This window comes from Monodelphis domestica, chromosome 7 (assembly GCF_027887165.1).
Source record: "Monodelphis domestica isolate mMonDom1 chromosome 7, mMonDom1.pri, whole genome shotgun sequence".
Classification (NCBI taxonomy): domain Eukaryota; kingdom Metazoa; phylum Chordata; class Mammalia; order Didelphimorphia; family Didelphidae; genus Monodelphis; species Monodelphis domestica.
Genome location: NC_077233.1, coordinates 117,857,075 through 117,872,348, shown reverse-complemented (window position 1 = coordinate 117,872,348; position 15,274 = coordinate 117,857,075). Strand labels below are relative to the sequence as shown.

At 36.4% G+C, this 15,274-nt stretch overlaps 1 protein-coding gene across 50 annotated transcripts in view; it reads right to left on the bottom strand.

Annotated features, from left to right (window-relative positions):
• MPDZ (multiple PDZ domain crumbs cell polarity complex component) overlaps nt 1-15,274 on the bottom strand; it is a 229,323-nt gene that overhangs the window by 70,570 nt on the left and 143,479 nt on the right. For 41 of the 50 annotated variants that reach the window (XM_056805373.1, XM_056805384.1, XM_056805400.1 and 38 more), the window contains 3 exons: nt 13,534-13,575; nt 5,935-6,039; nt 2,304-2,399 (listed from right to left, as the gene is read on the bottom strand). In XM_056805373.1, coding sequence (XP_056661351.1) covers nt 2,304-2,399; nt 5,935-6,039; nt 13,534-13,575 — 243 coding nt within the window. The remainder of the gene's footprint in view (nt 1-2,303; nt 2,400-5,934; nt 6,040-13,533; nt 13,576-15,274) is intronic. The other 9 variants (XM_056805420.1, XM_056805391.1, XM_056805396.1 and 6 more) reach the window with 1 other exon arrangement.

Here is a 15,274-nt window from a genome sequence, read left to right as displayed (position 1 = left end):
AGAAGGGGCAGTTGAGTGGCTCAGTGGATTGAGAGCCAGGCCCAGGGATGGGAGGTCCAGGATTCAAATCTGACCTCAGATACTTTCTAGCTGTGTGACCTTGGGCAAGTCACTTAACCCCCATTGCCTAGCCCTTACTGCTCTTCTGCTTTAGAACCAACACAAAGTATTGATTCTAAGACAGAAAGTAAAGGTTTAGAAAAAAAAAAGACTATTAGAAAAACAAAAATTCATCATTTTGGCTAAGTATTTTTTTGAATCATATAAAGATTTATACAGAGAAATGGTTTAGGGAGATATGTAAAGGACTAAATCAAGTTTTCTAACTCTGGAGTATTTTTACCTGTAGTCCTAAAATTCTTTTTGCTAAATATTAGCTGTTGATATCTAATATAAATATATATATGTGTGTGTGTGCATATATATAAATTTTTAATTTTGTTTTATTTTTTAAACTTTTATCTTCTGTCTTAGATTTAATACCAAGCATTTGTTCCAAGGCAGAAGAGCAATAAGGGTGAGGCAACTGGGGTTTAGTGACATGTCCAAGGTCATACAGAAAGAAAGTATCTGAGACCAAATTTAAACACAAGACCTTCTATCTCTTGACTTGGCTTTCTATCTACTGAGCAACCTAGCTGCCTCCACACTTAATGTATTTTCTCATGATACCTATCAATTCTGGTCCTCAATAACCCTTCCAGTTCTGTACTTTATTTTTCTGCATGTCTTCTAAATCTTTCCTCCCAATTCCATCTCTCAAATCCTGTCCATTAGTGTTCTCTGATGAAAGCAAGAAAGAAAAATATAAAGATTAAAGTAAACTTGGCTGGGCTAGGTTTTCAATTAGCATAATATAATAACAACTAAAATTTTCAATTCACATATTTAGGAGAATGTAGACTAAAATAATTATAGGATGGCTATACTTGGAATCAGAACAACCTGAGTTCATTCAAATTCCGCCTCTGACACATACTAAATTCAATATCTTTTTCCCTAAACCCTCCTCCTCTTCCTCTTCCTAACTTTCTTATTACTTTTGAGAGCATCACCACCTCATGAGCTATCCAGGCTAACAAACTAGCTCTCTCTAATAATGTTCAGTATCCTATCTGTTGCCAAGACCTGTCAATTTTACTTTGCAGCATCTCTCCTATACGTCCCCTTCTCTCCTCTGACATCGCCGCCACTCTATTGCAGATCCTCATTATCTCGCACTTGGATTACTACAATATTACTGCTGGTGGGTAGATCTGTTTGATTCTTGTCTCTCTCTACTCCTGCCTCAGCTATCAAAGTGATTTTCTTAAAACATAAATTTGATCATGTCACAGTGGCTGCCTATGACTTCCAAGATCAAAGATAAAATCCTGTGTTTAGCATTCAAAGTCCTTCATAACCTAGACCCTCTGCTTTTCCAGGCTGCTTTACACCCTTTAAAGATGTAAAAAGAAAAGAAAATTACTACTCCCACATAATCTGCAATCCAGGCACACTAGCCTCCTTGCTATTTCTTAAACAAAATTCTCCATCCTGAGATTCTGGGCACTTTCACTTGTTCCCAAATCTCCCACTTCATTCCTACTTTTTGGCTTCCTTCAAGTCATAGCCAAACTCTCACCTTCTACTAGATACTTTTCCCAATGCTTCTTAATCTTAATGCCCTCCCTTTGTATATTATCTCCTAAATATCACTTATACTCAGCTGTTTGTACATAATTGTGTGTGTCTCCCCTTTAGATTATGAGCTCTTCAAGGAAAATGACTGTTTTGCTTCTTTTTTTAATCCCCAAAGCTTAGTGCAGTATCTAAAACATAGTAGGCAGGTGCATAATAAATACTTATTGATTAACTGACTCATAGTTTTTATTAGATCTATTTCTTATCCTCTTTTGGACTCTACAGAGGCAGGCACAAGGGAATAGATTTAACTTGGGAGCTCCCCCAGTACCACACACAGTGCTCTATCAGACCCATAATTAATATATGTAGAATGAATGAATTGGTGGATAGATGAAAGAAAAATGAGTGCACCTTTGTGGCACACTGTTACATATTTAATGTGATTTAGAATAAGAAGTTTTACCAGGTAAGCCTCTGGATATCACAGAACCCAAAGTCAGAGTAAGAAAACACCATCCTATTTAAGTCTGAAATAACGTGAAGTCTCTTTAAAAAATTAATGAAATGAATGTATTTTCTACTGTAGTGGAGATCTCTAAAGAGCACGCTGCCCTGGCCCCTAGGTAAACACCCCAAGATCCTTTCAAAGAATTTTCTTAACTGGAAACAATACTCACCTCCTTGGCTGACTCCAGTTACTATTGTTGGCTGCATTCTGCAGTTCACTTTCTTCTCCTTCTCCTTCCTCACGTTCTGGGAGTTCTGGAATTTCTCTGTGAAAGAATGAGACACAGAGTACTTGAAAACACTTGCAAAAACACCCACAGACTTCTTACCACTGCCTGATCTGTTTAGGTGAGAGCTTTATAAAGCCCAGAAAACAATGGCATGTTTTAGCTCTGGGAAGCTCCTACTCACTCAGCATCTCTGCTACATGATTTCAGTCAAAAGCAAGAGGCAAATGACAGAAAGGATTTACCATAAGCTTAGTCAAAAGATACTAAATACATCTCTATGGCCAGAATTCTTATCCTGGGGCCTGTGAACTTGTTTGTTTGCTTTTAAAAATATATTCTAATAACTATATTCCAATAAAATTTGTAAACCTACACATTTATTGTGAGTTAAAACTATTATTATGAGAAAAGGTTCCTAGTTTTTATTAGACTCTCAGGGGGCTTTATAATGTGAAAAAGTTTAGAAAATCTGTGCTCTGAGAAAGAAAAAAATATGGATTTTGAAAAAATGTGTTTTCCCCCTATTACAATGGGAAAATATAACCAAATTTTAAAGGAAAATGAATTCATTCTTTCATTTATTTGGCAAATACTTTTTTTTTTAATCCTTACCTTCCATCTTAGAATCAATACTGTGTATTGGTTTCAAGGCAGAAGAGCGGTAAGGGCTAGGCAATGGGGGTTAAGTAACTTGCCCAGGATCACACAGCAAGGAAGTGTCTGAGGTCAGATTTGAACCTCGAACCTCCCATCTCTAGGCCTGGCTCTAAATCCACTGAGCCACCCAGCTTCCTTCTTGGCAAATATTTTCTTAAGGCCTGCTTTAATAGCACCCTGCTTGGTACTCTGGAGGTTGGGGGGCACAAAAATATGCAAAGCATGCTTCCTGGCCTCAAGTAGTTTATCCATTATAAATCAATAGTTTCAAGTAATCTTTTCCCATGGGTGGATTCAACAAAAGCTTTGGAAACCCCAAAACGCAAGAGCTTTAAAAGCAAGTGTTTTCCCTTTAACTATAAGGGAAAAACAGAAGATGCTTCTGGCACAGCTGTGGCCCATCTGGAGCTACCCGACACATGCAACACTTCCTTACATAGGAAGTCTATTAGAATCCAGGCTGTGTTTGGATTTTCCCCCTTCCCGTGTCTGTAGCAATTTTGCTTCTTACCAAATGCTAACTATATAACAAAACATATCTGGATCTCTGATTGGCAGTAAGTACAATAGACAGCAACAAGGGAAGACTTTTTCCCCCCTCCTAAAGAGAAAGCATAGACTATGTCAAAACCTACTGAAATGCAGGAAGTCTGCCAGGTGATTATTTGCAGTAAGCTAGAAACCTGCTGAAAAACAGTACAAACTCCAACTGGACCATTCTGGCAGGTGCACTGTGCTCTCCTATTCTCCGAGGCTTCACTATGCGAGTGGAAAATGAAATTAGGTTGCAGCACTAGGAGAGTATGGTAGAAATAACAATGGCCATCAGAGGAACAGGTGAAAATTGATTGTGAGTTTTTAACCTGGGCTCTGTGAACTTGATTTTAAAAATGTATATATTAGGGACAGCAATGTGGCTCAGTAGATAGAGGGTCAGGCTGGGAGATGAGAAGTCCTGGGTTCAAATATGGCTTCAGGTACTTCCTAACTATGTGATGTTGGGCAAGTCATTTAACCTCAGTTACCTAGCCCTTACCACTCTTCTGCCTTGGAACTGATACTTAGTAGTGATTCTAAGACAAAAGTAAGGATTTAAAATATATGTGTATGCATTTTAAAATGACAAAAATATATACATATATATAGTGTGTGTATATAGAAAAAAAGACATTTTTTCATATAATGGGATTCTTTTTTAATCCTATTTTACTTAAGGCATTTTAAAACATAATTCTGAGAAGGGGTCTATAGACTTCACTAGACTTCCTAAGGGGTTCACAACACAAAAAAAAAGGTTAAAAAAATCTCTGGCCTAGATGGTTTTTAAGTACCTCTCTCTTTGGATCTATAAAAGGTCAAAATCAGAATCAACATGATTTTACTTTGTTAACAAACTAGTTAATGGTTATTATTTAAGAAAAAAATGTTTCTATCAATGGGATAATGAATTATTGATGAAAAAGAAATATTTTAGATCATCTTGGTGCAAATATCAATAATATGGCAATAGGTCTTGATCAATGACACACATAAAACTTAGTGGATTTGAGCACTGGCTATGGGAGGATGTAGGAGGAGGAGAGGGAAAAAACATGAAACACATAACCATATAAAAACGTTCTTAATCAATTAAATAAATGTTTTAAAAGAAGTAAAAAAGATAGTTTATGAAAAAATGAGCCTCATCAAAACTATTTTATTAGTAGCAAATATATTTTATCTTAGAGTAGCAGCCAACACAGATGGTTATGTTTTAATCTTTTTATTTCTAGATATACTTTGTGTCATACTATATATAGAAATATGTTTATTTCTAAAATAAGAAATATAGTTATTAAACATATTTTATTAAAATAAAATAAATATAAACAGAACTATGTATTAAATATTATATTTAGATATACAGTTATCTATTCCCCATTGCAACTTTCACCCTTGTAGTTTTGATACATCAGGGGTTGGCATAAAAAATTAAGTGGGAAATTTTTTGGAGTTTTGCAGAAGCTATGATGACACAAAATGGCCAGCAGATGACACAGAAAAAGTTTAGAAACTTAATATTAGGGTATTTAACCAAAAATTTACAATAAGGTATGGTAAATACCCCATAAAAGAAAAAGAAAAAATCCAGACTTTCTTTGTACAAAAGGAGGGTTAAAAATTTTTAACCAGATTTTCCAGATAGCAGGAGAACTGTGCCCCTAAAAGGATAACTGTATATTTCTATACATTCTTGAATAAACATTTACTTGATATTGAGACTCAAAAAGAATGATATGAATGCTGCATTGAGGTGTCTCTGTCCATGGAGTCATGCAAAAGTTTTGTTGTTCATTTGTGTCTGATTCTTCATCATCCTATTTGGGGTTTTCTTGACAAAGTTACTGAAGTGCTTTGCCATTTCCTTCTCCAGCTCATTTTACAAAGGAAGAAACTGAGGCGAATAGGATTAAGTGACTTGACAAAGCTATGAGTGTCTGAGGTCTATCTGAACTCTAGAAGATGAGTCTTCCTGGTTCCAAGCCTGGCACACTATCCACTATGTCACTCAGCTACCTAAGCAAAAATTTACAAAGTTCTAACTTCCTTTGAAACTATAGAAGTAAATTTTGGAATAGTTACTTATATTGGAAAATATTTTTTTAAAAAGTTCATGCTATCAGCTCTATCCCTTACATATAACTAAGTTCTCGAATCTGAATGTTAGCTAAGAAATAGTTTAGCATAGATACAAGTGGAAATCAGCACGTCAGCATATTCTATTCTTCCCTGCCCCTCTTCCTTCTAATATATGACTTCTCCTCACTAGCCTATACTTGTTATTTCCAGAGCAAAAAGTTGAGCTCAACCATGGTCTTTCAGTTTTAATAAATTCTCTTCTTGGTACAATTACTAACGGGTGTATTTCAATTACCTGGCAGTATAAGATGAAAACATATCAAGTGACGTTGCTTCCCCAGATTGGCGTCCTAAATTTGTTCTGTACTCTTCCAAAAGCTCTGCAGGCACATAGGTAACCCTAGAAAAAAAGAGATCACATCAAAGTAAAAAGGAGTATCAAAGATTAGCAGAATGATGAGGGAAAAATAAAAGAACCTTCCAAAAGAACAAAAATGCACATTTTGTCATCCTTATTAGTCATGTTCATAAAAAAAGTTCACCATGCTTCCGAGTACATTATACTAAAATGTGTGACATCAAAAACAAACCAAATAAGGAAGTTAAAGCCTTTAAAAATCCATGTGGTATTTCTCTTCAAAAGAAATAAAATCATCTTATTTCTCTTCCCTTAATAACAGATCTGACTTAGGACATTCTTCTGCTCCAACTATTTAGGGGCTCCTGAGTAACTACCAAAGGTCAGCAAACTACAGCTCATGACCTGGAGTTATTATATCAAGGGAGCTAATGTGGGTAAAGCACACCGTAAACCCTGAGGGGGGAAAAAAGCATGGTGTACTAGACAACCCATTTTTAATGAAGTCGTGATGCCTGGATTCAAAAATCCTGCCTCAAATACTGTTAGCTAGCTGTGTGACTCAAGGCTTTTCATCTGTAAAAGGAAGAAGGTGGACTTGAGGTCCATAAGGACTTCAACAGATCTAAATCTAAGATCTTTAATATGAAGTCAGATATCATAATTGGCATTGGACTTTTTTTTTCTATTTTACTAGACCTTTTATTTCTTTGGTGTAGGATGTTCAAAGTGAGGAAATTGCTCTTCAAATGCAAATGACCCATTTCCTCTGCAACTTATAGTCTTAGTAGGGCACTGAAAAATGAAGTGACTAACCCAGGGACACATAGCCAGTAAGCGTCCAAAGCTGGTCTTAAACTCAAGTTTTTCAGATACCAAAATCCCAACCTTTTCACTACACCAAGATGTTTCTTTTGATTGTTTTAACCACAACATAAAATACAAACAGGCTCATCTGGCACTTAAGGGCCAACCACAATATGGCCCACATTTGTCTAATCAATCTTTCTGGGGGGAAGACTAAGGGTGGGGATCTGCAATTTCACTACCATACACAAGGAACTCCCACTATTGGAACTCCTTACACCAATGCTGATGGGCAGCTCACCAATAATTTATAAATCTTAAAGAGTCTCCTGAGGCCCAGAGAAGTTAAAGACCTCACATATCATCACAGAAAGAGCATGTGTTAGAGGAAAAAATTAAATCCAGTTCTGATTCCAAAACTGACCTTCTGTTCCCTACAATAAAATAAATGCTCTTAATGCTCTCTTCACATAGTCTAAATTAACCTAACTCATGACTATCAGTCCCTAATCTTGTCCTCTTCTCTTCTCTATCCATATATTCATGGAGGCTGTATACCCCATGCCTTGGGGGGGGGGGTGTGAAGGGAACCTTCTTCCAGAATCATGCATGGGGTCTTACCTGCCTTCCTATGCTCCTAGTTACACATCTAGTGATAGAATAGTTTTTTTTTTCCTCTAATTCTCTGCCTCTACCTATTCAAGTAAATACTAATAAACTTTGTGGAAATGAAGGACCAGAGTCCTAAATTTTATTTCTTATGGACACATTCTTTCCTCATTTCTGTCTATTAGAAACTATTCTTTGATGTCCTAAATAAACCTTCCCTGGGAAATTTCACACACCCTACACCCTCTCTAATATACCTTCTGCATTCTGTCTGGATCTTTTCTTACCCTTATCACATTCTACTTTGTATCGTAGTCGTATAAATGTATTACACCCTAACTAGACTAAGCTCTTTCTTACCCTTATCACATTCTACTTTGTATCGTAGTCATATAAATGTATTACATCCTAACTAGACTAAGCTCATGAAAGACAATTATAATTATTTTCATCTTTGTTATTGCTAGTACTGAGCAGAGCCAGGAAAATAGAGACTAAAAAAAATGTTTGTTGAACGGAACTAAATTGGTAGCATGGGCACATGAAATAATACCTAGAAAAAGTTGTTTATTGTCATTGCCTACAAGTGGAAACAACTATTGCCTAAAAGTGGAGACAACTGTCAATGTTGTATAATTTGACTTAGGTCTTCAACATTAAATTCAAAATGATTTATTCATTAACCTCTTAATTGGAAAAATTTGATGGTTTTTTAAAATCAATCCTCATATTTTGTTATATTATGTCATCAACCGACACACTGAATATTCTTTCCTCCTGCTTTTGCTCCTTGGGATTTTATTTTACTATTCTCTCAGTTCTCTCACCTATCTGACCATACTGCATTCTCCTTTGATGGCTTATCATTTATATTAAGCTCTAAAACAATAGTTGTACTACATTGCTTTTTCCTGGAACCTCTTTTATTCTTATTCAGCTCTATTTAATTTATTTTTTTAAACCCTTACCTTCTGTCTTAGAATCAATACTATGTATTGGTTCTAAGGCAGAAGAGTGGTAAGGGCTAGGAAACGGGGGTCAAGTGATTTGCCCAGAGTCACACAGCTAGGAAATATCTGAGGCCAATTTTGAAGCAAGGAACTCCCATCTTGGGGTCTGGCCTTCAATCCACTGAGCCACCCAGCTCCCCCCTACGCTCTCCTGAACTTGGTAGCCTCATCAGTTCCCATGGGTTTTGTAATCATCTCTATGTTATGACTGACAATCTATATATCTAGACCTGACATTCTCTTGAGCTAGATTAAACACTTTAAGTTGAATGTCCTATAGACATTTCAAACTTATATACAAAAGAAAATTCATTAACTTTTCCTCAAAACTCACTATATTCCCAAACTTCTATTTCTATAAATTTTCATCTATACTGTCGTCCTTGACTCCTCACTCTGCTTTATCCCATATATTGTGAATTTTAGATTTACTCCACCCTGCTTAGTCTAGCAATCAGGAATATATATACCCTTACTTAAGGATTAAGTGTTGGGGAGGATGGCCTATGACAGACATGTTCTAGCAAATGACAAATAAGAAACAACTGACAGACCCCCTGGGCTGTCCTAAGTCAAGCTTAAGCTACCATTGGTACATGTGAGACACAGGAAGTGATGTAAAAAAAAGTCTATATGTTCACATCACTTCCTCTTGCCACTCTCTCTTGGGTGGTGGAAGTGTTGAGCTCAGGGTCTTTCTCGGAGATGTTAGGTTCAACTAGAGATGTGGCTTGTGGCAGCATTTTGGCATCTTGGAGTCTTGGCTTGGGTCGGGTGAGGCGTCTTCCCTAAGCTCTCTCGGAGTTGAGGCTGATTCCTTTTTTCCTTTACCTTTCCTAAAACATTATCCTCCTAGGAGGCCCGTCATCTCAGAGGAGGTCCCGTGGCTGGAAGTCGAGCTATATTAAATCTTGGAGGAGGCCTTGTGATTGAGGTCTCTGAACTCCACTTGACTCAGGCTAGGCTGGAGAAATCTTATACCCCTTTCTCTCACTCTTCTTCTTAATTCCTTCCCTCTATATTAATTAAACCACCATAAAATTCCCAAACTGACGTGAGTATTTTTATTGGGATTTAAATTAATCCCTGGTGACCATAAGTATAATATATTAGTCAAAAACCCCTAAATTTATCCCTTACAACATTCAATCATTTCCCAATTCTTACTGATTCTTCCTCTATAACATTCTCAAAAAGTGTTCCTTCTCTCCACTGGCACATCTATGACAGGCCCTCAAAATCTCTCATCCGTACCATATTCTGCCAAATTAGTCCCCATCTCATCTTGCCACTTTACATTTCATCTTCCACACAGTTAACAAAGTGATTTTCCTAATGGGCATGACTGATCATATTATTCCCTTTCTTCATAAATTCCAGTGATTCTCCGTTACTCTAGGAGCAGATGTCGACTCCTCTGTTTGACATTTAGAGCCCTTCACAATCTGGTCCCATTCTCCCTTTTCAGTTTTATTATGTAATCCTCTTCTTTCATGCAACCTCAAGGTCTGGTCAAATTGACCTCTTTAAGGTTTCAAAGAGCACCCCCATTTCCCTTGAAGGGGCTGTTCCACATACCTCAAACACACTCCTGTACTCTGCCTCACCTTGGTTCATATAATCCTTAGAAGAATTCAAGACTTCATTCTAGCAGTACTTTCTGCAAGAAGCCTTTCTTGCTCTATCCAAAGGCTAGTGTTATTCTGCCTTAAATCAACTTGTATCTAATGATAACTATATGAGCAAATGGCAGCTCTGATAGAAGGTAAGCTCCCTGAGGGGAGGGTCTATTTGCCTGTGTCTCTGGCACATCAGAGATGATTAATAACTGCTTATTGGTTGACTTTCGTTTAGGTAGCATTCGTTTTCATTTCGTGTTGCAGGGAGACAAGCAGCCAAATCTTTCCATTAAAAGTTCACATAAAATCATAATACTAATAGGTGCTTAATGAGGGTTGAAATTTATGGAGTTTCTCAAATGATAATAAAGCTTACAATGATTTCTTAATACTGGAAATATGCAAAACCATATAAAGCATCAAATGTCCCTGAATTTACCCAGATTCTAGGACATAATGAATTTAAAGGCACCCTGAATTGGTCTTGCCTATCCAGGGCTACTTTGACTCCTTTTGAATATCTAAACCAGTCACTTAAATTAAGCAAGCACTCCAAAGGACTGATAAAAGCTCTCTCTATTGACTGCTAAGCCTCAAGCTCTCAAATATGACATCACATTGTTTAATCTTTGACAAAAATATCTCTTTTTATTTCATGAGCTTTCTCAGATGATATTTAGAAAAAAGTTAATTTGCCATTTAAAAGACAAGCATTCATTTGTTCATTCACTAAATGCTCCTAGTGTTAACTACAGCATTGTGCTAGGCATTGCCTCCAGTTGTTGTGTAGATTGCTCAGTATCCCACTGTGGGCAAAGTATTTGGCTGTTGCCCCATTATGCTACTTAGTTCACCATACTTTGGTCTCCCCAGTTGGAACTTGAGCTATAGATCAATGAGTAATGGGGTAAGTTAAATATATTAAATGAGATCAAATCTGTGTATTCATGTAACTAAAGTGTACTTATGGAACAGCAACTGCATAATACAGAGATTATAAATAATGTGAAAAAGACCTACCAAGTCAACATGGGGGTAATGGTTACATGAAAATTTCGTATTTTTGGCAGTATTGAGGATTATCTTCTTATGCCACATAAAATGAGAACCACTCAAGTGACCTAATATGTTAAATGAAAAAATTACACAATTTTGTGTGAAGGATTCTTTTCTTTTATACTTCCTTGACTTGTTACCTAGGTCCTGTTAACTAGTGTTCTATACCAAAACACTAATATTTTATATAGGGATATTCTTACACTGAAATACATCAATCCTATGGTTGATATTCCTTTATATACTTTTTTGCCAGGTGGCATATATCAGCCAATTAAAGAGGAAGCAGAATTTACTGGATTTAGTCATAACCTATAGTTCAGTAGACACAAGTTTTGGACCCACATTTGATAACTGTTTAACCTCGGGCATGGCAATGTCTTATGGCACTTGAGGAAGGTATACTATGTGCTAGACAAGTGAAAGAGCGAGAAGAGAGTAATACACTCCTGGGGTCCAGAAATGAAGCCAAATCCAGGATATTTAAGTTGATCAAATGTAAGGGACTAAGATTTGGGGAATGTCACTATAGAGACAAGGATGGAGGCAAGGAAGTAAAAGTATAAGAAATAAACTATGAAGGTTTGGATTATTTCTTCAATTCAATCCAACTCTCCAGAACTTTAGTCTTTTATGAAGCACAGCTCCTATCCTGCTCTGACCTGCCTGGGTATCCCTAAGCTGTATCTTCTTTTGCTCCCCATGAGTAGCAAGGTTGTGGACTATGACATTAAACTCTGTGTTCATTTAATCTTCAAAACAGTAATGAAGATATAGCATTTGCCCTATATTAAAGTAATTTATGGAGCAATAAGTACAGAAACTGTTCAGAATAAAGAATAAATATCTGAATTGTAAGCCCCATGAAGGCAGAGGAGAGCCTGATAAATTTATCCATCTCACCCAAAATGTAATACAATATCCCCTTACTACTGCCACATCTGGTGAGGGAAAGGGCACAGACTATTGACATAATTAATTACATAAGTTTTGGGGACTTCCAATGTGCAAATGCTCCCCAAAATAAATTTGATATTCATTTTTAATTTAGTCTCAGAGAATTACCTAGGCCATCAAGAATTGATGTGCTTTACCCTGTCACACAGCTAGTATTTCAGAGGCAGGACTTATTCACATCTTCATTCATTCAACAAATATACTATAAGAAGAAGGAAGATAATAGAGAGGGAAGGCTTTGGAGTCAAGAAGATTTGTTTAAGTATCAAAAAAATCCACAATGTTAAATATAGGGGAAATAAATATTAAACTAAAGGGATAAACAATATGAGATAGGTGATGGTTCTAAAAATTCTGTCAACTATCCAAATCACAACAAACAAATCTTGAAGAAAAATATAGGAAAGTAATGAGGAAAGAATATAAGAACCCAATGGAGAGTACAACATTCAGTGAAACATTTTCTTTTTTTTTAAATCCTTACCTTCTGCATACAGAATATCAGTTTTAAGGCAGAAGAGCTTTAAGGGCTAGATGATAGGGGTTAAGTGACTTGCCCAGGGTCACACAGCTAGGAAGTATCTGAGGTCAGATCTGAACCCAGGCTTTCCCAACTCCAGGCCTGGCATTCTTATTCACTGAGCCACTCAGTTGCCTTAAAACATTTTCAATTTATTTATGAGATGTTAAGCTTTCAAACAAGAGTTCTCTAAAGAGTTTTGTTCTACATCCCTTCGTCATTTTCCTCTTTTGATCAACAAAAACTATCTACAAATGCCTGCCACCCAAAAATCTGAGGTGGGACAAAAGCAGTTTCATAAATACTTAGTCAAGTGAAAAAAGTGGAACCACCAAAATAAACAGTCCATAACACAAGGGTGCATGGAGTGCAAAGAGTACCGAATACACGCTTGGTCACACAGTCACATAAAACAACCTCTAAGCCACCAGCAAAAAAAAAAAAGAAAGCTGAAACTGTGTTATATACCACATATGCAACACACTGAAGACAACTTATTTGATGGCCAATGTTAAAAAATAAATAGATATAGATATATACACACACACTTAAAATAAACTAACCTTCAGTTATATACAAAAAAGTAAAAAAAAATACCAATAACAACATTAGTGCTGCAGAAAATGTGACATGGAGATTAATCCAGATACTTCATTAAAACTCCCAGGTAGGATTATCTATCCTCTTAGAAACAAGCTCGAAAGCTCAACAGTTAGAAAAATACAATTTTTCAATCCGGCTAATCATTATCAATCTGAAAAATGCAGCAACGATTTTCCAGCCAAACTGAAATTTTATGTTTAAAATTTGAATAAGTAAAAAAAAAAAAAGCTGAAACGTATAGGCTGAATCTATATCTGGATACATCCCTGATTTGGATGTTACAAAAGCATGAAATGGTTTCACAGACAAATTGAAACATATAGCTATAATGAGCTTTTGAATCGCCAATACTCACACATAAAAGGGGGCCTGATCATCAGCAGGTGCTGGAGAAGATCTAGAATGTGAAGCATACGATGTAGCATCTTTTTACAATGGTGTTAACAAATGTCAGTGTCTTGTGCTGAATGTGAGATGCATACATATGTAGTTAAAAGTGTGTGCTCTTGTTCCTCCCCCCTCTTTCTATCTCCCTCCCATCTACACCTCCCCCGGAAAGCATCTGCTCTTTACTGGTGTCTATAGCAGTGATTATTAACAAGCATGGAAAAATGTAACTGCAATCAATCTTTTATTCCTTGATCAGGAATTCATCCCACACTTTAGGTTAAGGCAGGTGAATTCTGATTCAGCTCAGTAATTATCTGGCAGATGTTACTAGCAGCTGCTGCTAAGCGCAAAACCCTGGCTATTATTACAAAAATATAAGGGCTCCTGGCAAGGTGGAGTGAGAAGTGAAACAGAATGCATTCTGGTGAGGCTACACATCTGGTTTTCCACAGAAAATAATGAAACCTGGAACTTAAACTGGCTGTTCTTGAACTCTTGAAACACACACACACACACACACACACACACACACACACACACACACACAATTTGCCATGTACTATGACTTTCAAGAATACTCAAGCATTTTCTTAATAAGCACCGCATTTCCTAAAAACCAAGCGATTTTATATTTAACTTTAGGAGGTGCTCCTTGAAGCAAGTCATCCATAATCCAACAAAAAAATACCCCGCCCTTCTCAAAAATCTTTCCTCTCATTGTAGGAAGAAAGCTTAGTCTCAGCCATCCACACAGTTGAAAACCTTAAGTCAGAGCTGGAACCTTCGCAGCCCAGAGGTGAGGCTTCTGCTCTTCAATAGTAAAATACAAGGAAATGATGCTCCCTTTGAGAGAATCAAATGGCATCCAAGAAATCAGGTCTTGCTTCATGCAAGCCAGGTGATAGGAAAAACAACACTAAGAACAAATGTCCTCTCTTCCCAGCACTTGTGATAGGCAACCAGAAGGGCTAGATGTTATTGTTGATATATTTTTATTCATATATATATATATATAGATATATATATATATAATTTTCCTCCCATAAGATTAACACATCATTTATTTATGTTTAGCCAATTACTTGCCAAGTCCTCTCTCTAAATACTCTCGACAGTCAGAGTAAAGCTATTTTTAACATGAAATTAACAGGTTCTGGTGATCGACTGAAGGAAGAGAACAGAGAAAGATGAACTTCACCTCAGACCTTCTAAGATACCAATAGGAGCTGACTGATACATGTCTTATTCATAATTATAGTTGCAATGGCCATATGTGCACAAAAGTTTATAAATTTTCCCCTATATCAGAACACTGGACATAGCAGAAATGGGAAGGTGATAGGTATTAGCTCCAGTAGCATAAAACTTAAAAGACATTATAAGCAAAAGAAAAAATTCAGATACCAAGTTATTCCAATGTAATGCTACTGATGAATTATATAAATTAATATTTTTCAATAAGTGGCTTTTATCTCTTTATGTCCCACTTATTTTTTGAAGAGAAATAAATGACAGCATAAAAAAGCACTGAAAAGAAGACAGGATTTTTTTCATTAGTGCAGGGGTAGATATCATTTATGATTTTCATTTGTACTTAAATTATGGATAAGATTATTAAAGTTACATGACCCAATTTTTAAATTAAGTATTCACTAAAAGCATGCAAATCCTTCCAGTAATGAAATGGTGGAAAGGAGGTAGGTTGT